The following is a 26,849-nucleotide window of genomic DNA, read 5'->3' on the forward strand; positions in this document are numbered from 1 at the left end:
CAACTTATTATCACATTACTAAAGAACATGATTTGAATAAGGAATGACTTGTTAAACTAAAATAATAGTGAATTTAACAATGAATTAGGTTCTATCAGAAAAGGTGGGCTCAAACATTAGGTTCACCAACAAATAATAAATATGTTAATGAATGGTCACAGTAAAGTCACAACTCTTCAAGTCCAGATTTCCTCATATATGAATACTATCAATTTCATAAGGATGTCACATGCACAAATTCAACCATATTTATTCTTTGCCTTCAGAGATGAATTGATACATATAATAGCACATATTTAAGAAGAGCAAAAGATACCTATTTAACAGAGGTTAGTATTACATTTTAAAAATTTAACTCAAATACATACTCTATTTGTAAACTTCATTCTGAGAAGTTCACTGAATTCAGTTATATTTTGTAATTTCCTTGAAATATGTAACAGTGAATTTATGAACCGACAGAATAGGAACAGAGTTGAAGAAGTTCAGGAATATAAATACTTGTGTTTCTCCATACCACCTGGTTAACTATAGCGAAGACTAACTACCATTCAGATTCTGCTGCTTCATTCATTTTTTTTTTTTTTACCTTCTCTACTACCACTTAGCCCAGTGAGTACTTCCACTAGGTCCCTTCAATGTTTTCAAATTGTCTTGCTTTCCTACTCATTTCTTTGATTATGAACCACAATGAGAAGTTCTATAAGCAAATATAGATAACAAAAATACCAAAATAACAACAACAAAAAATCTACGAAGAACTAACACATTGTTTTTTCCTGAGCAGATGCAATGTAAATATTTATTAAAAGTTTTTCTTTTCCCCAAATAAGCCATGCACTATTACCACAGTCCATAATTCAAGACAGGATAACTAAATTTAAACTAGCATGGTACTCTAGGAATACTACTAGTTAGGAAACAATAAAGATATAAACTATTTTCAAAGAGTCAAACAAGCACTGTAACTAACAAGCATCCAACAATATGCAAAAGAAGGAAGAAGGGGAAGAACCAAGGGAAGACATTTCAAAATTGTAAAGTACATTACTCTCCATGATTCTTTCCTCTAGCATGAATAGTGATCTATCTCAAGAGAAATAAAACCCCAAAATATTAACTATCAATAGATACAATTTCAAAAGTACATTATAACGTACCACATACCAGTCCAAATAAATAGTGAGCCTTTATGTTCAAACTACTTCTTTAAAATTGTCCATAAGAATGGAGAGTAGTAGTTTCATTCTGAACATTTCCAAACAACCCCTCTATAAGTTTTTCCAACTCAATATCCAACTAAGCTTTTATTTTCAAACTCTGAATATATAAGAGGGGCAGAATGTATGAAAAGTGATGGAAAAATACTACATGGTTTTACTTAAATGTGTAACATAAACATATGTAAGTCATATTTAGATATCAACACATATCCAAAGTACATCATTTATCTTTATAAACAATATAAACTCTAACGTAACATGAATTCTCTTTGAATGTATCAGTAAAATCTATGATTGTTTTAACACATCCATTTTTAGATTTTAACTACAATAGCTTCCTTAACTGACCTCCATTTAACTGACCTGCCTTAGACAATGCCTTTTTTTTTTGCCCTTTATTAAATATGCCTCAACATGCTGACCACTCTCAACTAGTATGCTATTTTTAGTATATTCAGGTACTTCTGGCCCACTAGTTGAGTTACATGTTTAACAAGTCAGTTGGTTGTTCCTAAACCTGTTTATGCCAGTTTACTTGCTGTAGTTCTTACATAACTTAAACATCATGTAAATCTATGGAATACAAGAGCAAAGAGAGCTGTTTCTATGTAAACTACATTGAATGCAAGCTAAGTAGAATGACTCAACAAAGGTCAGTCATTCTTCTAAAAGGTATTAAATTAAATAAAGGGGAAACATCTGTAAAATATTAGGGAAAAACATTAAAAGTCAAAAAGAGGAACCTATATTTAGGGTTTTTCAAAAGTATCTTTAAGTTTTTATTCCACTTTAGAGAATGAAAACTGGAAATTGCAAAGCAGGCATTATGGATATAATACTTTACATAAGAACAACTTCTCTCAACTCCATATTCAAAGACATACTGTTAGCTCTACATCAAAAAGTTGGCAAGTGAATTTAGATTTATATATTTTAAGGTAAAAATTTTAAATGTTAAGATATGTATCTTTTTATTTTCCTGCTTTAACTTTTTCAATAACTCACTAAATAACTGTCCCCATCTATCAGACATGAAGCCATCTAACATCTTTTTTTCTGAAGCCCTTGTTTAATGGCTTGCTGTAACCAACTAGATAAATACTACATGTCTATATAAAATAACAGTATGTAGTAATACACTCTAAAATAATTTTATGGAAAAAAATATTAGACTGCACGCTCCACAAGTGCAAGGATCTTAATCTGTTTTGTTCATAGACATATCTCAAGCCCCTAGAATAGGTTCGTGGTGTATAACTTATGCTCAATAAGTATTTGTTGAATGAAGGAGAATAGGAGCTTACCGTGATGACAGCCTTGCTAAGACAGATGGATCCTCTACAGCCATACTCTGTCTCATCTTCAGATTTGTAGTAACTCAGAGTATTATTTTTCAAAACTACCCAACGGTCCTGCCACCCATGAATGTAGTTTGTCCACTGGAGGAGAAGAAGACAAAAAATTACATTTTTAGAAATCCAAACTTTCTGAAACAGCAGTCAATCTAAGTTTAAAACCAAAATGTGAGAAGTCCTAACTTAATTATAAACAGTAAAAAAAAAAAAAAAAAAGTGAAAAGTTAAAATTTTCCAGATTGTATATAATTTTCAGTAATTTCTACAAAATTATAAATAAAATATAATAAAATATAACATTTTCTTCTAATATTTGAGGAATAAAACTGAAGCACATTTCAGTTAAAAATTCTGCTTTACTCTTTGTGTGCTTTCATCCTCCCCTCCTCACCACCTTCAAAACTCTTAAATTGTTTTGGTCCCTGTCATAATTGACATATTCAATAGAAAAGTTTGGCTATACAGTCTGTCGTTCTCCTACACCAAGTACTGCATGAAGCCTTCTAAATCAACAGAAGTAGAAGTCAATCATGGCCCAAACTCTATTTTTGTTGTAAGTTATTCCTACATGAAAATGTATGATGTTTACGACTACATTAAAGTAAAAATAGATTATTACTCTTTAGAAAGTCTACATCAACTTTATTTTTACTTCCACAGAACTCAATATTATAGAATAGTTAATTCATTTTCTAAGTTTCTCTGAAGATCTATTTTTCAAACTCAAGAGTAAAATACAAACATAAAACTGGTTTTCAAAAACATACTTGGATTATCTGTTTCCAGTACCTACAAATGGTTTCTGTGTTGCTAAAGTTTCGCTACTGCACAGTGAAGATCACGATCAATAAACTTGCAAAGGCAGAAATGTAACCTCTATGGGAATTGTTGATATTGCATATTTTTATGCTCCGGGGTTTTAAGCACAGACAATTCCAAAAACTATCTGCTAACTCAAAAACTATCTGCCAAAAACTAACTCTAAATGGATTGTTAAAAATATACTGCATTGGCTCAGAGGAATCTTTTCTTTACTATTTCCTAATTCCACAGGTTTGAGATGGTTCAGCTCTTATATCTTCTAAACTCCATCATTACAGCCCCTCCCTGAGAGCTGATCCATGCTGCCAAGTTAACTCATTCTTTCCTGAGAGCTCTCTAATCACTATTTCCTCATTTTAACTCCCTGCGATTTACTACCACTTAAGACAGCGACTTGAAATAATGATGGTTACATACAAAACTAAATTTACCTCCACCCATAGGATGCACATCCCCCTCTGTTCCTATTTCCTTGGCTATACTGCTACTGCCACAGCCATTCAGACTCAAACCTGGCTCAGCGTTCCTGTACTGTATGGACAGAGCAGTGGATACAACATCAGAGAGACTCAACTACTTTTACTAGCTGTGTGAAAAGTTCTGACAAATTATTTAACTTTTCTGAACTTCAGTTTCTTTCCTCAGTCATTTGAATGGGTGAATAAAATCATGAATACACCTACTATATTCCTAGGAGATACTCAATACCTGACTGTTCCTTCTTAATCTTTATAGCCCATTATCAACTCCTATTCATCTTTCCTTCCTATTAAACCCTTAAATCTGACTCCTTTATCTTCAAGTAATCCAATCAAATTATCAGGTTCCTGGATTCCTGAGAAGGCTTAATAACCTTACCTCTGATATCTTCTGCTTTTTATTTCATAACTTACATAATCTTATTTATTAGGCATATTTTGCTTACTTATCTTACATATTAACCTCATTGAGCCTCCAGCTCCAAAACTTACATGAACAACTCCCAACTGCCTATAATACAAATCGTTTAGACTGGCATACCTTAATCCTACCTCGCTTCCAATTACTGCCTGTCAGAAAGCTACTAACTGTGATTGTGGCCAAGTTACTTACCTGTTTGTTTGTTTGTTTGTTTCTCAAACTCTACCTCTTAAAGTTGTTTAACATTAAGCAAGAATAGACTTAGAACACTGCCAAGCACAGTTGGAGGCAGAGCTATGCATAGCTAATGAAGCTTAGAAACCTTCAGGGAAGCTCACAAGAACAGACACCTTCCAAGGTGACAGAAGGGGCCCTAGAAATCATGTGTCCATATTTTCATATTTTTTTCTTACAGAGGACCCAATAATTACATAAGCTTCAGGATTTACGCAGAAAATGTTAACTCCTATTCACAGCTAGAAGGCAGATTTTTGCCTTTTCTCTACCCTCGTAACATTCCCTGGCTCTTCCCCATTTAACAGAGACAAGGCAATATGCAGACACTGCAGGAGAAGCAAACATTCCTGCCTCCAATAGTCCAGCAAGCATAAATTCAAGAGGAAAAAAAATACATTTAGAATAAGAGTCAGAAGCAAGTTACTAATAAAATGCTATAGGAATTTAAGGGAAGGAGCTCTGGGATGGTTGGTGAAATAAGAAAAGTCTTTATGAAAAGAATAGTTGAGATGGACTCTACACATGGACAGAATTTCAGCCAACAGTTAGGTATGTGGAAAAGACGTTAAGGTAAAAGATAAGATAAAAAGGATGGAGAGAATTCAGAAGGAATTGGATGAGACTGACCAAGGCTTAGTTGCTCTCAAGTCCTACTAAGGCATGAATCTTTCCCCATCCACAATCTATCTTGACATTTGTTATAACCACCTAGAATTATTGTCTATTCAGTATTTTTGGAACTTATGTGCCTAAGAAGGAAGTCTGTAGAAAATATATCTATATAAAAAAAAAAACCTTTGGGCTGGTGTACAAGTTTACTCCACCACCACCATTCCAAACTCACTCCATTTGGTGGGGGGAGGAGTGGGGGGACAAAACAAATTAGTATTTGGACTTAACTACATTACTAAGCAGAAGGAAAAGAACAGAGGCTGAGTTCTAATTTTGTTTAAAATTACCAGGTGAATACAAAGGCTGAAAATATATATGTACTTTAAATTTAAAAGCATTCATTCAATAAAAAATATTATTGATTAAAAAGCTTCCAAGAAAACATATGTAACCATAAATTGTTAAATTTCAGGGAAATTTCCTTCATAGCTGTTAACAAGAACTCCCAAACTACGTTGATTCTATGTATGCAGCAACAATGAAGTTATTTACGAACCAAAGAAGTGGTCAAATACTACATTTCTATACACTTAGATATCAAGAAGATAGTCTTCCATTTTTTTGTCATAAAGTATACACTTACTACACTGCTCTGCGCAAGTGATACTCAGATACTCATATATAGTACATACTCAGAGCACTGGTGACTCCACCAATCACTACGATCCTCCTGCCCCCCCCAAAGTGATGATCAATAGTTCAAAAGTACGGCTTGTTTTGTAAAATACCTAACACTCCACAATACTAATTTGGAAGTCTGCTTCTCATTTAATGAGAAAAAAGGGGTGAAATTACCTGAATCACTGAGAAGCAAAGAGCCCATTTCATAACAGTTCCAAAGAGAAATGTATACCTATTGCACATGTTCAATATAGATTCTTAAATTACACAATACATTTAATCCAAAGAAACCCTAGGGAGCTTCACTTTACTGAAAACTTTTCACTGAAATTCCAATAATGATCACAGTATCAACACACACCATAATTTTTCTGTATGCAAATTAAAGTTAACACTCGCAAGCCTTAGTTCTGACATACTTATGCCTTTCTTAGGTCCTTTCTCAGCCTTCTAAAGACAATATATAAAAGCTAGTATGAAACAATTCCACAAACAACATCCCAATGCTTAGCCAAAGTATGTATACTGGAAGCAGGGTGATTTCTTAATAGCCAGTGGCTGCACATGATCTAGGGTCTTATGACCAGCCTGATGAGAGACTGGACCTTGCTCCCCCTCTCCAAGTTAACTGCTAGCTCCAGCCATTTCTAAAAGTTTAACAGGAAGAGAGAAGGAAGTAAAAAAGACAATGTGGATCTTCTCATAGCAAAAACGTTAAAAAAAAAAAAGAAAAATAAAAAAAACCCCAACAAACCCCAAACTATGTACTACCAAAAAAAAGATCACCCACCTTCTCTCTTAAAAAGGGCTTCATCCATTTCAATTAATTAGCTTTCAAACTCTACAAATGACTATCTGCTTTGCAAAAATTTTGGAAAAGTGGTTTTAAAAAATTTAGTAAAAGTAAGATGTCTTTTCCTTACTCTGGCCCACTGACTGTAAGAATATTTTACTATTAAATAATGCTCTTCTTCCTGGACTAAAGGTCTGTCTCCATTCTGACAAGTTTCAAGTTACTGTGAATATTTCTTGTACCTATCACCTGACTATTCAATAGCTCTTCTCTGAACTGGGGTAAAGAGTAAGGGGAAAAGTACAAAACTCCTCCTCTCATTGAGATCTTTCACTACATCTAGCCTGGCATAGTTTATCACCTCAGATTTCAGCACCAAGCCGAGTTGCTACGGCTTCTGTCTCAAAAGCAGGGTCTGCAGAAACCCCTCAACCCTATTCTACTTGGCATCTCCCGGACTAATCTCGTTTGAGAGGTCTGAGGTGCACGGTTCCCATGCCCAGTCCTTCGGGTACCGCTGTTGCCCAACCCAAATTGCTATACCCGGACAGCTGTCGCTCGGGGTCCCAAGTCACGGTGCGCATCCCGCTCCCAAACAGGATCCGGGGTTGGGACAGGTCTTTCCCGGTCCCAGGCCGCCGAGCCCCAGAGCAGGCGAGGAAGACAGTCCCCTTCTGCCCCCACCCCCACCCAACCCTGGCCCGGGCACTCGTGCCGCAGTACTCGGGCCCACACCCCGGCACATTCCGCAGCCCCCACCCCGGCAGAGTCTGTGCCTCGCGCCCAGCCCCACCCCATGCCCTCAGCGGCTCGCCTCGCCGCAGGTGAGTCTGGGCAAGGGGTCTTCGGCCCCGCGGGTTGCTCACCTTGCTGAGGACCCCGCAGCGCTCCACAGGCGGCCCGGACTCCGTCTCCGGATCCTCCTCCGAGCCCGACGAGTTCCAGCTCTGGTTATCCGACATGGAGGCGCGACAGCCGAGCAGGAGACCGGCCCCCGCTCCCTGAGCTGCGCCGGCGGAGGCGCCCAGTCCCCGGGGTGAAGCGTCGGAGGATGGCGAAGGAAGGAGTGCCCGCTCGGGAGCAGGAGGGAGCTGGAGGAGGGACGAAGTGAGCCCGCCGCGCCGCCGCCGCGCCTGACACCGAGCGGACCGGGGAAGGAGGACGAGTGGCGAAGGAAGCCTGCCCTTCCAGCCGTCAGCCGCCGCCGCCGTCGTCGCCGTCGCCGTGACCCCTGCGCTCTGCCCGGCGCTGCCACCCGAACTCAGCCCCCTCGATGCCAACCTCGGGGTAAACGAAAAGGGGAGGAAGAGGGGAAAAGAAAATCTAGCTGCAGAGACCCAAGTCCACTCACACCTCCGCTACCGCCGCCATCTTCCTGCCTGGCCCACTATTTACCCTCCCCTCCCCTCTCCCCTCCCCTTCGTCCTCCCATTCTCCCCCAGCTCCCCGCCCCGTCCTCCTCCCAACGTCTGACGCGACACGCCGAGGCTCGGAGTACCCTCCCGCAACCTACCTCCTGCCCTCCCGGGTGACGCCGGGTAGAAAAGTAGGAGGAGCGGAGAAAGGAGAAGGAGGGATGGAGACGCCACTGTGCTGCATTCTGGGAAGGACGCTGCTCCGTACGCCGCGCAGCCTCCTGGGAGTTGTAGTCGCGGTCCTGAGGCAACTGGAGGGAGAGTCGCGTTGGTAAGTTTTGCCGCCTTGGGGACGAGCAAGGGGTGGGTGGGCTTCGTTTGACAGTTGCGTGACCCGTCCCCTCGGCCGCGCTTCTATCTCAGCCTAATGTGTTTATGACGAACTTATGCCGGGCTTGTGGGCCCGGACGTGAGATAACTCTGCTGAGGATGCCCGGGCTTGCCCTCCATGGCGGCTTCCCGAAAGCCCGGGAGCATCTTGCCGCTTGCCCGGACAGAAGTGTACCGGGCGCTTCCGCTTCAACCGGGGGCCAGGGGTTTGCGACCTCTCTAATAACAAGGGCGTTTCTTTCCGTCAAACCACCTCTGCGAATTTCGAAGTCTTCCATCTCGCTCTTTAGAAGTTAGACTTCACACGACGTTTCCCTGTTTAGAAGGAAGCATTTAGTCCCTTCTCACCAGAGCAAGAGCTTTTCGTTGTTAGATTTACAGAGTTTTTATGTGGAAAGTAATTTTAAAGATGTCAGAGAATAAATGAATTTGAAGAGTTGTTAAAGTAAAATAAGAATGTGAGATGAGAGCCTGGAGTTTTCTCTTAGTTGTAAATGAGTGTTTTCCTGACACCCAAGTTAACAACAATCTCTACTGACCTGCCTTCCACTGAAACATAGGAGGAGTTGGAATAGAAACTGTCATGTATAACAAAAAACAAAGTGCACTGATCTTATTAAGTAATAAGGGATTAGGCAATAGGAGGCTGGCTTTGCTTTAAGACTAGAATTGAATTAGTGGAAAGACGAATAGAAGATCTAACAAATATTGTTTAGTCTCTTTGCATACATTACAAGGATAACTTTTATGGGGAGAGCTATAACTTTGTAGCTTCAGTTCTTTCATCCTGTTTGCTACTTCTCCATCTCGTCAATTTCCTAATAATTGCCAACACTAAAATTACTTATTAAACCTTAGAAAGAATACCTGCTTACTGCAGGTGACAGGAGAATAGAAGTGAAATTTTGAGTCTAGGGGTAAAGGCACAGTGGCCGGAAATAGCTCTGGTAGCCAAAGAGGTCAACTTAACTGGGATCTTCAGGAAAAAAAAGGAATGATGGAAAGTGTCTCTGAGAAGTACCTATGAATCTTTCATTTTCCTAGATTTACACTTGAAAATGCTGGATCTGTTGTAAATCAGTTACAAATCATTTTTCCATTATGAAATCAAGTGACAATGCATAGTTGAAAGCCATTCAGATGAATAAAACCTTGAGATAAAGCTTTTGAAAATACTTTGTCAACATGTTAATTAAAACATAATCCAAATTTTGTCATTCAAAAAAAAACCCACTTAGCATATTTTTCCTCTTTATTGAATTAGTAAATTATACCTTTAGAATATCAAATATTGTAGCAATTAAATTTTGCTTTGCCTTCCGATTACCTAATATAGTTGATGTCCTTTTTCTGATTCTTTTGAGCTCTAGGTTTTAAAATGTCATTAATCTCAAGGAAATGATTGTGAATTGTTGAGAACTCCACTTCATAATGCAATTTAGAATCATGGAAGCATAGTATATATTTATTTTTGTTTTATTTTAAAAATTGTTTTGGCTGCGTTGGGTCTTCGTTTCTGTGAGCAGGCTTTCTCTAGTTGCAGTGAGCGGGGGCTACTCTTCGTTATGGTGCGCGGGCTTATTGTGGTGGCTTCTCTTGTTGCGGAACATGGGCTCTAGGCATGCAGGCTTCAGTAGTTGCAGCACGCAAGCTCAGTAATTGCGGCACACGGGCCCTCGAGCGCGCGGGCTTCAGTAGTTGTGGGGCACAGTGTTAGTTGCTCCGCGGCATGTGGGATCTTCCCGGACCAGGGATCGAACCCGTGTCCACTGCACTGGCAGGCGGATTCTTAACCGCTGAGCCACCAGGGAAGTCCCTATATTTATTTTTAAATGGAACTTTCTATTGTATTTTATGCATTTCTTTTTTTAAAAAAATATTTTTTTATTTATTTAATTTTTTGGCTGCATCGGGTCTTAGTTGCGCAACACAGGCTCTTCATTGTGGCGCACGGGCTCAATAGTTGCGGCACAAGGGGTTAGTTGCCCTGTGGCATGTGGGATCTTAGTTCCCTGACCAGGGATCGAACCCACGTCCCCTGCATTGGAAGGTGGATTCTTAACCACTGGACCACCAGGGAAATCCCTTATGCATTTATAAGTTGTGTGGCTGTAACCACCAACACTAATATGACTACAGTACCCACTTAATCAGTAGGAAGTTGTTTCATTGTATTTAAAATTAATATGAGCGAAATTGTCTTTTAAAAAATGTTTTTGTGGGACTTCCCTGGCAGTCCAGCGGTTAAGACTCCACGCTTCCACTGAAGGGGGCATGGTTTTGATCCCTGGGGTGGGGGGGAACTAAGATCCTGCATGCCCCATGGCATGGCCTAAATAAATAAATAAAAGCTATTGCCACATTGTTTCTCTATACTTACAAGACTATTTAAAAATGTTTTTAAGTACAGAAGGATTTTTGTATATTGTTCAGAATACCACATTAGAGGTTGGGATTCACTTCATTTTTGCTAATGGGAAGAAATTGCAATACAGTAGTAAAATACATGAGCTTTCTCTTTATGGTGAGAGTGACAGCTTCTCAGTTTTCTCGCTAACTTAGAACCTTCCCCAACCTTCCTGTAAATATTCCATATTTTCTCTTTTAGTAGTTTTTTTTTAACTCTTAAAACTTGAATCCACCTGGGATTTATTTTTGCGTATGGAATAAGGTAGGAATTGTTTTTTAAGGACAGCCACTTGGCCCAACATTTTATTTAATAGCCTATTCTTATGCTTATATTTATATGATACACAAAATCTACATATATCTAGGTCTGTTTCTGGACTCCATTCTTTTTCATTGATCTACTTGTCTATACCTGTGCTAATACCATACTGTTTTAATTATTTAACTTTATACTATTTTCGTATATAATACCAAAACTCTCCTGATGTTCTTTTTCATATGGATATTTTTGTATATCTTCTCTTCCAGATGAATTTTAGAACACCTTGTCAAATTATATGAAACACTCTGTTGGAATTTGGATTAAGAATGCACTTATTTTATGAAGAAAATGACATCTTTACAGTATTAACTCTTAGCCTCCGTCAGGCACTTTACATATCTGATCTAACTTATTCCCTATAAACCACATAAGGTGAGCATTGTTGGGCTCATTCTAAGGATAATGAATCTGAAGCTCAGTGCTGCTAAGTAACTTATCCAGTGCCAAATAGGTACTAAGTGTTGGACTTAGGATTTGAACACAGATCTGATTTTAAAGATCATATTCTTTTCTTTGCTTCAGAATACCTCTAAAAGTGGGAAGAATTGTGTAAATAAATAACATATCCTGTAGATGAGTATATCAGAGCAACTATGCTCTTAATTCGGCTAATGATTTTGCGCATTTCATTTACCCACTGCTTACGTCTATGCTGTCTTATTTAACCCCAATGAAGAATTTATTATTGCTATCCTATTTCTATTATTTCTATTTCTAATATTTCACATGAAGAAACTGAACCCAGAGAAGTTAAGTAACTTTCCAAAGGTCATACAGCAGTAAAGAGCATAGTTGCGGTTTGAGCCCAACTATCCTGATTGCAGCGTTCATTCTCATCCCACTAGAGTTCTTCAGTTCCTCTTCTTTCTCCCCATCTTCCACTTCACCTCATTCTCCCACCTTTTCTCTCCACAAAACACCAATCCCAAAGCCTTCATCCCTACCTCACTCTCTCACTGCAATGACACAGAAGCCAAAAACCCAGAGGTGCTGGAAGTGAGAATCTTGCAATTTTACTGATCAACAGGTAGAGGCATGGAAGGGAATACCAGTCGCGCCTCCCCCCCGACTCCCACCCCGGCTGCGATGCACGGATTGTTGGATCCTAGTTCCCTGACCAGAGATGGAATCTGGGTCCTTAGCTGTGAAAGCATGGAGTCCTAACCACTGGACCACCGGGGAATTCCTGGGAATATTTCTTCTTGATGCTAGAACTGTAGTAGGAGAGGATGTCCCAAGTTGAAATTGAAGACATTGTCTAATGTTTTTAAATGATGCTATAAAAAGCCTTCGTTAGTATCTTAGCCTGCCATAACAAAATACCACAGTCTGGGTGGCTGTGGTCCCTCTTCCTCTTCTAATAAGAACACCAGCCCTATTGGATTAGGGCCCTACCATTATGGCCTCACTTAACCTTAAATATCTCCTTATAGGCCCTGTCTCCATATACAGTCCCATTGGGAGTTAGGTCCTCAAAATATGAATTTGAGGGGAACACAATTTAGTCCATAACAGAGCTTATAGGTTCTGTATTCTCACAGTATTTATTATGGTAAAGATGCATTTGGAGTTAAATAGGCCTTTTTAGCCAACCTGGGAATTTAACTGTTCTTTGTAATCTTTATAATACTGTTCCCAGCTGGAACATAACTAGTTAAAAACTGGGGATTTACATAAGAAACTTGATTTTGAAAACTTAGAGATACTAATCTATGAAATAGAGGTAATGATCTATGAGTAGCAACAGTCTAAAAACAAAACTACAAGTGAACAAAATACAGCATATGAATAAAACAACTGATTTTTTTGCCCTATTTTAATCTCTTGAATAATAATCTGGGTGGTGAAATTATGGACCACTTGAATTTTTCTCTTTGTACCATTTTGTATGAAAAAATATATCATGTGAGTATGTTTGTGCATGTGTATATGTATCACTTGTGAGAAGAAATGGTAATTATAAATGATATAAATTAAAGATTAATCTCTTTACACACAGTGTTCTAAATTAATTTTCAACTTAGAGTTGTTAATGTCCCTGTTTTTCCATACATTTTCCTCTTTACCATCAAGAGAATTGATGATTACAGGATTTCTTTAAAAGGCCCCATCATTGTCTTCAGAGTTATTTTCCCCAAGCTGCTGACCCCTATCCTTCACATTTTGATACATACGTAATGACAGTTATGTCACAACTGCTGTCTCACTGACAAGGATTATATGAAGCATCCCGATTTTTTAAATGAAAAAAATGTGTGTTCTTGAAGCAGTGAAATATGGTACAGTCGGCCTTCCCTATCTATGGGTTCCGCATACTCGGATTCAACCAACCTTAGGTCAAAAATATCCAGAAAAAAAAAAAAATTCTAGAAAGCTCCAAAAAGCAAAAGTCGAATTTCCTGCCCACCAGCAACTATTTACACAGCATTTACATTGTATTAGGTGTTATAAGTATCCTAGAGATGATTTAAAGTATACAGGAGGCTATGCATAAGTTATAGGCAAATACTGCACTATTTTACATAGAGGTCCTGAGTATTCATGGATTTTGGTATCCGCAGGGGGTCCTGTAACCAATCCCTTGTGGATACTGAGGGAGGACTGTACTTGGTTTTTTAAGCATTCCCCCTTCTTTTTTCCCCCCTAAGAGCACTATTTGTAATTTTTAGAATATAAACATATAGAGACAGTCCCCTACTTAAAATGATTCAATTTAGTATTTTTCGACTTTATGATAGTGCAAAAGCAACACACATTCAATAGAAACCATACTTTGAATTTTGAAATTTGATCTTTTCTCAGGCTAGCAACATGTGACATGATACTCTCTTGTGATGCTGGGCAGTGGAAGCAAGCCACATGATCATGAGGGCTTAACAACCATTCTGTACCCATATACTTTTCGCTTTCAGTACAGTACTCAGTAAATTACATGTTCTGCTTTTCGCTTTCAGTACAGTACTCAGTAAATTGCATGAGCTATTTAACATTTTATTATAAAATAGGGTTTGTATTGGATAATTTTGCCCAACTATAGGCTATTGTAAGTGTTCTGAGTACATTTAAGGTGGGCTAGGCTAAGCTATGATGTTCAGTAGATGTATTAAATACTTTTCCTACCTAAAGGTATTTTCAGCTTATGATGGGTTTATTGGGACATAACCCCATCATAAGTCAAGGAAGGTCTGTGTGTGTGATGGGGGGGACACTCTACCATTGTACAAATTGCATTTTTAATTTAACAGTATATTGTGAACATCTATTTCGTAGCCTTTTTTGTTGTTGTTGTTGTTGTTGCGGTACGCGGGCCTCTCACTGTTGTGGCCTCTCCCGTCGCAGAGCACAGGCTCCAGACGCGCAGGCTCAGCGGCCATGGCTCACGGGCCCAGCCGCTCCGCGGCATGTGGGATCTTCCCGGACCGGGGCACCAACCCGTGTCCCCTGCATCGGCAGGCGGACTCTCAACCACTGTGCCACCAGGGAAGCCCCGTAGCGTTTGTTTTAATGACTGCATAGAATTCCTTTTTTGATGGGCAATCAACATTTTTCATGTTTTGCTATTACAAAAACGCTATAAAGAAACACTAGTTTAACTTTATTTTTGTGCACTTGTCTAGCTCTTTTTGGGGGGTAAATTCCCAATAGTGGGCTGCTCAAACAGAGAATATTTTACAGTGGGAGACTATCAAATTGTCCTCGAAAAAGTTTGCATTAGTTTACGCTGCCCAGTAGTGTGTCTGAGTCCTTCCTCCCCGCCCTCCCACCACCCCGCCCTGCCCCAATACTTGAAGACAAAGGATGGTGGTAGGATAGCATTTGAGCAAGCTATTGGAAGGAGATAATGGTAGGAGGTTACAATTTCAGAATGAACCACATTGGAATACTTTTATCGGTGTTTATTTTGGTTGACCAGTTGGATATTATACTATTATTGATCTTGTCAAGGCTCTTTGACTAAAGGAATCAGAAATATGTTTGGGGTAGCTCAAATAAGAGATGTTATTGTAGAGATCTCTGAATCCTCAGCTGGGCCTCGTACACGTATTTCAATACTTGGAAAATGAGGATTTGGTGTTTTTCTATTCATCTCTGGGACTTCATGATATCTTTCATCTCTATGTTCTTGTGTTCTCAATCTCAGTTTATTTGTCTCTTCAAATTTCATCTTGAATGTTGTCCAACTTGTTTTAACTACCTGTCAGTTTCAGAGCTCTCTCAATGTCTCTCAGTTCAGATTCTTAAAAGAAATAGGTAGTTGGCCAGCCAGTGCTCTACTCAGCTCTTCCCAAAAGTGTGGAATGTAAGTCTACTTCTTCTGTGGTTTGTTGGGAGTGGGAGGCCAACTGGAAACAATAGGCATATCTAGTATATATAATTTGCATTATATTCTAACTGTAGTGGTAAGAAAAGGGGCATTCTGAGGAGAAAGAATTATGTAACATATGTGAAAATCTCATTGTCAAGCACCACACAGATATTAATTCTTTTCAAAGGCATAAGCACAGACTAGCACATGATAAATGGTTAATATGTGCAGTATTAGACTGCATATATTATTTTGTTCCACTAAAACATGAGTTTAAAATTTTTATCCACTTTTTTTCTAATTTTAGTCCCCAGAGTAGTGCTCAGCACATAGAAGGCAGTCAATATAATTAATGTATTTTACCTTATCTTTCAGTTAATAATTTAATTCAACAAGCATCTAATATGCAGGATATTATGCTGACTACTGTGGGTAGTTTTTGTTGTTATAAATTTATTTATTTTATTTATTTTTGGCTGCGTTGGGTCTTTGTTGCTGCACGTGGGCTTTCTCTAGTTGCGTCGAGCAGGGGCTACTCTTCGTTGCGGTGCACAGGCTTCTCATTGCGGTGGCTTCTCTTGTTGCGGAGCATGCGCTCTAGGTGCGTGGGCTTCAGTGGTTGTGGCTCGCGGGATCTAGAGCGCAGGCTCAGTAGTTGCTCCGCGGCATGTGGGATCTTCCCGGACCAGGGCTCTAACGCGTGTCCCCTGCATTGGCAGGTGGATTCTTAACCACTGCGCCACCAGGGAAGCCCTGTGGGTAGTTTTAAAATAGTGACAGATAAAAAAAAGAGCGAGGGTTGTGGGGGTCTGCATTCAAGGAGATTAGAACAGAAAACAAGATAAGAAAGGTATACATGTAACTATAGTATTTTGTAAGTTAAAAGCAGGTAACTTTTACTCCTACCACCTGACAGTGATAAATCCTGTTCTCTAATCGTGTTATCTAATCCTACTTCTACTGGATCTCTGTAGGCCACCTGCTCCAGGTCTTTTTAGTGAAGACAATGGTTATTTGGAATTTTAAAGAAAAAAGGATTGTCCTCGTTTGCTGATCTCTTTCCACCAAGTTATCATGTAAACTGTTTAATGAGTCTTGTCACATTAGAAATATTATAAATTGGTAGATCATTTTATGGCTTATAACTCTGTGTGTGACATTCAGCATGTCCCCTAAATGAAGTTCAGAAGTTTAAAAGATTTAAGAGCTCCTCTGCAAGCCTTTTTCCAGTTTAGCCTGTACTACTTGCCCTTTTGAATGCTTTTTTTTTCCTTTTCCTGTTTTGGCTATTAATCAATCATATTAGCCTGTTAGGCTTAGTGTTCCTGTCAGGCCTATTAAAGAATCGTGTAGTTTCTGCCACTATGGTGATTCTCCCTGAGTTCAGAGTGAGCAAGCAGACAGTCCCTGGGTGAATCCTAGGGCTTCATCCTTAATCACCGTATGGCTTTGGTTGTGTATTAAATAAATGCTAAGTTAAGAAATGGCATTAGTATAACCAGTCTTTTTATTACTATGTATATCCCAATTGTTGTGGTGTTATATGCATTTGTAAAATGATATTTACATAAGTATATCAAAGTGGATATTCATTTATGTAAAATGTGAATGCGTCTATGTCCATTTCTGATAATGTAAGCACCAGTTTCAGAAATATTAGGGGCTACAAGAAACTTGCATGTATTCATCTTTTATGACATTATACAGAATTCTTTTGTGATATCTTTGTGAGTGTATTCAAATAAGGAGGTCGTATACAAACCTGTAAAGTGAATGTAGGAATATTGAGGGCATTGCTCCCCTATGTATCTTAAACTTTTGAGTTGGTGCAAAAAAATGATTGCATTTTACCTGTCAATAGTCAACATCTGGCCTGCCTATCTCCCAAATTAGTGATTTTCTCTTAGACTTAGATGTTTACAGGTATATTCATATCCAGTGTAAGTAACCCAAGTGTACCAGTCTATGAATTAACTTAATTAAAGGATCTGTCAAGTTTTTAAAATAGTTGAACAAATTTTCCGGTTGCTGAGAAAAATACCAAAAGCCGATCATAAAATCTAGTTGAGTAAAAGGAGCCTTGTAGTTAATCTGACCAGTTTATGTGCATTCTTTATGTATGAATGGTCCCCACAGCCAGACAGCTGCAGAATTTCTCTCCTTCCTATATATGCTGGTACTATTTTTTTTTCCTCATTCTTCCCCTTCCCCTGCATTACTGTTGTTTATATGTGTTGTGCATTACTATTGTCTGTTACTATTTTTCTTCCTTTTCTGTTCTTCCTCTACTGTAGCAGTCATTGGCAGTAGTGATGGGAAAAGCAGAGGAGGGAGTAGGTGAGAAATAGTGAGAAGCTAGAAGTAAAAGCTGTAATAGAACCTTCATAACATGCTTTCCATCCTGTTGTAATTGACTTATAGGAATAGTGAAAATTATGTTATGCCCATTCTTAATTCTTACTTCGATCCTTTTTCCCACCTCACTAGCTCAAGAGCCCCGAAAATTCTCACCATTTTCCCCAGCCCTGTGACTGCTCCTCATATCTTGGTTTCAAATATAGGCTTGATGTCCTTTTACTATATCCCAGTCTCATATTTTTTTCCTCAATTATGATTCTAAATGATTAGTAGCACTAAGTTAGGTTATCCCTGTTGTGATGATGGATATTTAACTAGGCATTGCCAATATTTACCTTGCTTACTTTCTTTTTCTAACTACCCACACTCCATTTGGATTGGAAGACTTTGTTTTATTGACATCAATTATTATTATTATATTATGTTCATACTGCTAGGACTTGCCTGTTACTCTGATCCTTAAGGTGAGTTTGCATATATATCTTAGACTCCCTTGTGTGTTGATTTTTACCATTTAACTCTCCAAGGACAACTTTATTTGAGGGGGGAGGGGGAGGTTCTCATTGATACCTTAATACACTGCATACAGCTACTTAGGAATAAGTCACATCTCATGGACAGTTCTACATTCAGCATTAAGACTGATTTCAGAAACAGAATTTCGAAGAGCATGTAGGCTATCCTTTTGTCCTGTTTCCTGTTGTTCAGAGGAAAGCCAAGTCAGGCATGTTCTAAGCAGAATTATTCTTTCTTACTGTTGAATAAAATTGAAATTGTATTTCATTATCTTTTATTTATATCTATTTGGTTTTGTGGGTTAAAAACTTGTTAGGGGTAGTTGTCATTTAATAGGTTTCACTATAACAGTAAAAAATACTTTAGTCTAAAAAGTACATAGTGTACATATGTAATAGATGAACAGGGATATTAGTGTGCACTCTCTGCATGTATACATCTTCTTTCTGTTTTTCTCCCCAAGCTTTTGAGTCTCTAACTTTTAATGTCTTTTCATTACATTGAGAAATTACATTGAAAAATTATTTTGTTAATATGTTAAAGCCATACTATATAGAGCATTGTGGTATTCTTAAGTACTGGTAGAATCCTCATGATAGTTATTTTGTAAATGTGTTTGCTTTCTGTTTTTCTCCCCACCCCTTTCATTGTTTCACTTTTACTGTAATTTCAGGTCCTCTTCTCAGTCAAGTAAGGTGAAAAATATTATTATGGAATATGCATGCTGTTATGGTGATATAGTTTATTAATATACAGTTATCTTCATCTTCATTTAAAGTATTTATTAAAGAACTTGCTATATGATGATCCTGATTAAGGTGCTGTAAAAATGAGATATATACGACATCTTTCATAGATTCATTATTTTCTAGCATACAGAAATGTATGTCTAAGAATGTAGACAATAATGCTAGACTTTCAAAATATAGACAAAAATAAGTAATAAAACTATTGATATGTTTTTAACAGTTACATTATTATTAAAGAGCAAGTAAAGCTTTAAAATTACCTGTCACATAGTGAGTGTTCAGTATATATGGATTAATGGAATAAGTTTAGTTGGTTGATGATTGAAGGGAAGTTGTAGGAATTGCAATTAACAAGGCCCAGGAGAAAAATCACTAAGCACCGTTAAAATTCATGAGAAACTAAAGAACCAAATTCTATAGTTTAATAAATTATTCTAGCTCAGTGTTTTGCAAGGGTTTTTTAATTTATGCTCCTTTCACAAACCTTCCTTTAATGTTAGTTGATGCTTCAAAACAAATTTAGTATCACTAAAACCAAATCATTATTACCCCCCCACTTATAGCATATAACCCTGAAAGAGATCATCTCATCAAGAATAATTATTTTTGCTAATTTAATATAAATTCCAGATCCTTTGTTATCAGGTGCTCTTCTATGTCATGTCTATTTAAATGTATTTTCATAACTATGTTAGTAATAATTTACAAATAGGTTGTTAATTTTTAAAACCAAAGTTCTTTTAACAGAGTATAATCTGAACAAAAGTCAGATACTTATGGAGTTTTTTATTTATTAGGGTGGGGGGGAGGCATGTGGATATATTTTAAATCATTTTGGGTTAACTACTACAAAATCACAACTTCTTACTAATTTTTTTTCCTATGATTGGCAGATTTTCTGGATGTTTAATTTAATTTTTTGTTTCTGGTTTTCAGGCATGTATAAGACCAGGAAGAAAACATAATAATAATGATTTTTAGAGCCTGACTTCTTATGGAAACCATCTTTTAAAATTCATCAATAGTAAACAATTGTCAGCTGAAAACTGTTAGTTCAGTCTTGGAGTTGGTAACAATTTCAGTATATATCAGTGTTCACACAGGTATTTCTAAGGAATCAGGAGAACCAAAGAAATGAAGGTTATTATTAACTTTTGCTTTTCTTTAGGCTACCTATTCTTTTACTTTAGTGATAGAATATATATGAAGAAATTATAAGAGAGCTGTACAGCATTTGTAGAACAAAGATTTAAGGAAAAGTTTGAGATTTCATGTGAAAGGGTTACGTTGCTAAAAATATTTTAAACTCCTGCCGTAGACTGTTAGAGCTATGAGAAGTTTAAGAAATCAGTAGTGAATCAAGATTAGGGCTCAGAAAAAATTGGAGCCATTTGGCAGAGGAGGTAATTGAAATGATCATTTTCCCAGGACAGGAAAATAAAATATCCTGTACAACTCTTTCTGACCTTATTAAATATTTTCCTGCTAATAATATAGGAGATAGTATAGTGATAATATAATAGTTGAAATTTCCTACTAGTGGTGTAACCTTCCCTTATTATCCTGGCTTCTTATGCAATTCTATATTAAAATGGTAACATTTGAGATTGTAGAATTTTAAAAGTTATTACAGTACCCAAAATGGTACCACAAGAGAATCTTTTCCTCCTTTTCTAAGACCATATGTATTCAACTATCCCTTAAGGTTTGTGTGCTTTACTATATACCTCAACTAAAACAATTAATCTGTTTGGTACCACGTCTACAAAAGTAAATATTTTTGCTGACTTGATCTAATACCCAACGAAAGAACCTCTTGGCCTACCTCCTTTGTGTGAGTATAAACAAAGTTTTCCTTGTTAAAGAACCTGGAAGACTTTTTACAAAATATGCAACTCATCATCAGAATAGGAATGTATAAACTGAGCTTTGGGAATTTACCTTTGAACTGATTTTTTTTTTTTTTTTTTTTTTGGCCACACCACGCAGCATGTGGGCTCTTAGTTCTCCAACCAGGGATCAAACCTGTGCCCCCTGCATTGGAAGTGTGGAGCCTTAACCACTGGACTGCCAAGGAAGTCCCTGAACTGATGTTTAGTTAATGTGTTTTGTATCAGGATATATTTCATTCTGTACTAAGAAGCAGATAATTTCAATTTATTATTCTCTAAGTGCGAATGTTATACATCTGTAGGATTATGTAGAGTGTAGGGTTTTTGACTGCCTTCTGTCTCATTCATCTTTGAAATAAATTAAATTAATAGGCAACTCAGGAAGGAAAAAGACAATTGAAGAGAATATATGCATGGTTCTCTCTTAAAGAATAGACCTTAAATCCTTGGTGAAAGGTTGAGGGTTTTTTTGGCCAAGCCATGTGGCTTATGGGATCTTAGTTCCTGAACCAGGGATTGAACCCAGGGGACAGCAGTGAAAGCGCCAAGTCCTAACCACTGGACCGCCAGGGAACTCCCAACTTAAGTTTTCTTTTAGCATACATCCCCTTGGTTTAAGATCTGTGGGGTTACATAATTTCTGTTATTTCTCTCAGTGATACATATAAATTTTTAAATATTGCAGATAATCCTATCTCAAATAATTTTGAAATTTTTGTACATCTTATTTTGCAAAGATATAAAAAACTAAAGCTAAAAATACAGAGGTGCCTCTGTGCTTTAATTCCCATCATATAGAAATTGTAGAGACTTCCCTGGTGGCAAGTGGCTAAGAATCCACCTGCCAACGCAGGGGATACAGGTTCAAGCCCTGGTCCAGGAAGATCCCATGTGCCGCGGAGCAACTAAGCCCGTGTGCCACAACTACTGAGCCTGGGCTCTAGAGCCTGCGAGCCACAACTACTGAGCCCGTGTGCCACGGCTACTGAAGTCTGTGCATCTATAGCCCATGCTCCACAGCAAGAGAAGCTACCGCAATGAGAAGCCCGTGTGACGCAACGAAGAGTAGCCGCCGCTCACTGCAACTAGAGAAAGCCTGTGCACAGCAATGAAGACCCAACACAGCTAAAAATAAATTAAATAAATAAATTTATTTTTTAAATGTTAATTTCTTTAAAAAATTGTAGGCATGCAGTTTGAGTATATATGTACATATATGTGTGTGTAAAATAATTGGAGAGGAACATGTTAACAAATTAATCTGTTAAAGTCTTGGGGTTGTGATTTTTTAATTTTTTTGAAAATTTAAAAAACTTTTTTATAAGAAATGAGAAAGAAAACTTTAGGTCAGGCATTAATTTGGAAATTACTACATTAAAATTAGAGTAATATTCTTAATTTGATACATTCACTGTATGTAAGTGTAGATTGTAAAAAGAACATTTAATCACAGTCTGAAGTTTTGTACTGGGTGCTTAATCTGTTCAGACATTAAATATTTGAACATTTGAGGGATTTAAAAATAATATTTGTTCTTAAGACATATAAAGGTTTTCTGGGGGGGCTGGTTATTGAGTTTGGTTATTTACAGTATGTTAGAAATAGGAAGCAAGCTCTGTCTAGGACCCTACTATAGTTTAGTTTTCCCTCCTCCTCTTTCCCCTCTTCCTTCCCCTCCTGCTTGATCCTCTCCTTCTCTCTCTCTGTTACCCTTAGTATATTTTACCTGTTTCCTGGTAGATTAATTCCAGGTGACTTTGGTCAATATGCTAAGCACTTTTGATACTGTTTACATAGTTTTGTGTGGTTTTCATACGGAGGAGGAACCCTACCACAGAAAACTTCTTTCTTAGAATTCCTTCTGAAAAATTCTAATTTTCCTTTCTTACTATCACCAAAACAGAGGTTGCCCTTACATTTTTAAACTGGTAACCAGAATAGTCTGTGGTAGAATCAGACTGGAAGAATTTGAATATTTTCAGAGAAAATGTGCTTTTAAACCAATATGCTAAACCACAGGAACCCAGAGTTCTTTCCTTTGAGCTGTGCATTACTGTTTGTGCAGCTTCTGAATTGAAGTTAACAGACTGTATTCTGTAATATTGAACTATAAAAATGTTTGACTATTCTCTTTCTCAAAAAATTTTTTTGTTTGTAAGTCACAGTTATATCCATTCATAGACCTTGGGACTATATATGTGACTATATGTGAGTGCACAGTAATCGTAGGATAAATACTTCTTTGGAAGCAAAACAAAATTCATCTATATGATCTGTGAACATTAGCTTTTTCTCAAGGATGCTCACAGTGTACCCTGTTCCCTTTTAGAGTCTCTTTATCTTAAAGAGCGAAGTAAGAAAAGTAGGACTAGTGATTTTCACAGCTCTGGAAATTTGACTTAGCTTTAATAATAATAATAAATAATAAGTATTGATTGTGAGTTTATCATGTACCAGACATCATACTAGGCACTTCCATTATATGCTGTCTGTACAAAGCCATTTGAAGTAGTACTAAATCTCACTTCCCAGAAAAATATGGAATTTATCATACTTTGTTATATTACGTGATCATCTCTGCTAGAAGCTCCCCCTTTCAATTTGTGGACTTCTAGATAAAGAAACTCAGAGCTAATGGGAAGAATACAGATAACCAGTGCTAATGAGAAATTTTAGAAATTTGAAAGTAACAGAAATACTAACCAATAACAACAAAAGCAGACTCACCATAGTAACACAAATGATAGTACCAAAAGGAACTCATAGAGATCCAAGTATACTAAAAGTTAGTATGTTGTTTATTACCTTTGTCCATTGATTTTTCTTAGATTTAGATATAATTGAAAAATATTAATCAAACAAATTAAATTTAACAAAGTAACTTAATTTCCCAAAGTAGAAATACCAGCTAGAATTTTTTAATATTAATGGAGCCTAGCAAGCATTCTAATATGTAAATTCAAAATATTCTTATATTATAATAGAAGTCCTGAAAGCTTTAATAAACCAATTTAACCATGAAATTTCATAGGAAAATAAGGCTCATAAATTCAAAAGTGGTTAAGCTCATATACTTGTCCTTACATATGTAATATTGAAATAAGAGAAAACAAAGTATTTTTAAATTAACTTCAGAAAAGCAGTTTTTCTCCCAATCTTTTAATGTGATTATGTGAACTTGCTATGTGAATAAAAGAATGAGAAAATGATATAAACTGAGTTTGATGATTTAACAAATGTTCATTGACCACCTACTCTGTGCCAAGCACTGTTTGAGGCATTTGGTATACATCAGTGGGGGAAAAAGTTCCCTGCCCTCATGGAACTTACATTTTCACAGGAGAGGTAGACAATAAACATAATAAGTAAGTAAACTATGAAAAGCAGTGGGGCATTGGAAAGAGGGTGTTGTAGGAGGGATAATCAGGCTACAATTTTAAATAGGGACGTCAGGATATGCCCTTATTAAGAAGGTGACATTTAAGCCAAGACTTGAAGGAGATAAGGGGGTTTAGACAAGAGGATATCTGGCCAAAGAACCCTCGAGGAGGAAGGAACAGCCAGTGCAAAAGGCCTCCAGGTCAGAGTGTGCCTCGCTGATTTGAGGAACAGCAAAGTTGGAAAGCAGTGAGCAAGGGGGAGAGTATTAGGTATGAGGGTAGACAGGTAACAGGTAATAGGGATACAGATTCTGTAAAGATTTGGGGTTTTATACTGGAGTGAGATGAGGTGCCATTGTACAGTTTTTATTAGAGGAGTGATATGACCTAACTCATGATTTAGAAGAATCAGTTGGGCTACTGTGTTGATAATTGACTATAGGAGGGCAAGGGTAGGAACAGAGACTATTTAAGATTATTGCTATTGCAATAATCCAGGCAAGAAATAATGGTGGTTCAGACTAGTGTGAAAGCAGTGAAAATAGTGAGAGGAGGTTACATTCAGGGTGCATTTTGAAAGTAGAGCCCACAGGATTTCCTGACAGTTTGGATGTGGGGTGTGATAAAGAGGAGAGTCAAGAATCACTACAAGGTGTTTTGCATGAGCAATTGGAGGGGATTAGAGTTGCCCTCAACTGAGATGAGGAAGGCTGAAATTAGAGCTGGTTTGGGGGATGGAGGCAGATGAGAAGGTCAATTTCAGACTTGCTAAATTTGAGATGTCAGGCAGGCATTTGGACTAGAGCTGTAAACTTGCAAGTCATTAGCATGTAGATGATAGTAAGTCTGTGCCCATGAAACTGGATATATGTTACCTGGTGATGGGGCATCAACAAGGCAGCAAGGTGGGAATTTCCTGGCGGTTCAGTGGTTAGGGCTCCGGGCTCTCACTGCCAAGGGCCCAGGTTTGATCCCTGGTCGGGGAACTAATATCCCCACAAGCCACTCAGTGCGGCCAAAAAAAAAAAAAGGCAGCAAGGTAATGAAAACTAACTTTACCTATCTCACAACTTTGCCTGGCGCCAGTATTGCTGGTAGCCCAGTTCTTCTCGCCAATTAAGGACCAAAACCAATTCTCAGAGTTTTGGGGCTAAGTAATATACTATATGTGAAGTAGTAGGCATTCAATAATTGTTTCTTTTCCTTTCGTACATTTTAACATTTAAAGGACAAGGCAGCTTAAATGTAGGATGTCTGTATTTAGCCTCTTCCCTCTTCAGTAGTGTTGGTTTGGGGAAATTATGAATGAATTACATTCACCTGTTTTACTAGAAAATGATAAATTATTGGATTACTAAAGCATAAGGCAAAATACAGGATAATATTAGGCTGAATGTGAAAGCTGAAGAGAAAAAAATTCAAATGATAAGAACAGAAAATCAACCTATATTCCCTTAGGTACCTAGAAACAACATCACTAGTGGTTCCAATACTTTAGGACACGCTGGAATTATCTGGGCATCTCTTAAAAATACTGGTATCTGGCTCCTACTCCCAGAATTTCTGATTTATTTGGTATGGGATACAACCTGGCCATCTGGAGTTTTAAGGTCCCTCCAGACATCCCTCTAATGTGTCACAAAGTTTGAGAACTACTGTGTTATACACTTTTTTTGTTCTAATGGAACTGTCACTAATAATCACAGTATTCAAATTTCCTTCCATAATTTATTTTATTCTCTGCTGGTGTCAAAAATGGAAGCAGCTATCAAGAAAAGGTCCTCTTGAGGTCATTATGCTAAGTGAAATAAGTCAGAGAAATTCAGATACCGTATGACCTCACTTATATGTGGAATCTAAAAACAAAAACAAAAAACAACTCACAGAGAACAGATTGGTGGTTGCCAGTGGCAGGGATGGGGTGTGGATGGGAGGGGTGAGGGGTAGGGGGATGGGGGAAATAGGTAAAGGGAATCAAAAGGTATAAACTTTCAATTATAAAATAAGTCATGGAGATGTACAGCTTGGTGACTATAGTTAATACTGTATTGTATACTTGAAAGTTGCTAAGAGTGTAGATCTTGAAGTTCTCATCACACGAAAAAAAACCCAACTATATATGGTGATGGATGTTAAATAGAAAGAAAAGAAAAGAAGGGAAGGGAAGAGGAGGGGAGCGGTGGGGAGGGAAGGTCCTCAAGGCAGAGTAGAATAAGTGAACCCTCTGTAAATCATGCAAATGAGAAATCACTGCCATAATTTGTTGTAGATTCATGGCAGATATTCACCTGGCCATTTATTTGTAGTATAAGTGAAGCCCAAATTGGAGGTAGCTGTGATGTCATGGTAGCTGCTTTAGACTTGGAGTAAGAAGACTTGGATTGAAATCCTAGTTCTTTTGCATATTATCAGATAATTATCATAATTGCTTATTATCAATTATTATCATAATTACCCATTGTGGTGGGCAATTCATTTAACCTTCCTGAAATTCAAATTTCTTTCTCCCTAACATGAGAATGAGCAAGTCTACTTTGCATGGTTATAAT

At 37.7% G+C, this 26,849-nt stretch overlaps 2 protein-coding genes across 4 annotated transcripts in view; one reads left to right on the forward strand and one right to left on the reverse strand.

The window, feature by feature from the left end:
• CERT1 (ceramide transporter 1) overlaps window positions 1–7,964 on the reverse strand; it is a 128,566-nt gene extending 120,602 nt beyond the window's left edge. Inside the window, exons 1-2 of one of the 2 annotated variants that reach the window (XM_082650090.1) lie at window positions 7,490–7,964; window positions 2,528–2,662 (exon numbers count right to left, since the gene is read on the reverse strand). In XM_082650090.1, coding sequence (XP_082506216.1) covers window positions 2,528–2,662; window positions 7,490–7,585 — 231 coding nt within the window. In that variant the 5' untranslated portion in view covers window positions 7,586–7,964. The remainder of the gene's footprint in view (window positions 1–2,527; window positions 2,663–7,489) is intronic. The other variant, XM_082650089.1, reaches the window with a different exon arrangement.
• A 321-nt stretch (window positions 7,965–8,285) lies between these two features.
• POLK (DNA polymerase kappa) overlaps window positions 8,286–26,849 on the forward strand; it is a 62,168-nt gene continuing 43,604 nt past the window's right edge. For both annotated transcript variants that reach the window (XM_082651521.1, XM_082651522.1), the window contains exon 1: window positions 8,286–8,309. The gene's annotated coding sequence lies outside the window, so the exon portion shown is untranslated. The remainder of the gene's footprint in view (window positions 8,310–26,849) is intronic.

Source organism: Grampus griseus (assembly GCF_964374135.1).
Source record: "Grampus griseus genome assembly, chromosome: 3".
NCBI classification, from domain to species: Eukaryota; Metazoa; Chordata; class Mammalia; order Artiodactyla; family Delphinidae; genus Grampus; species Grampus griseus.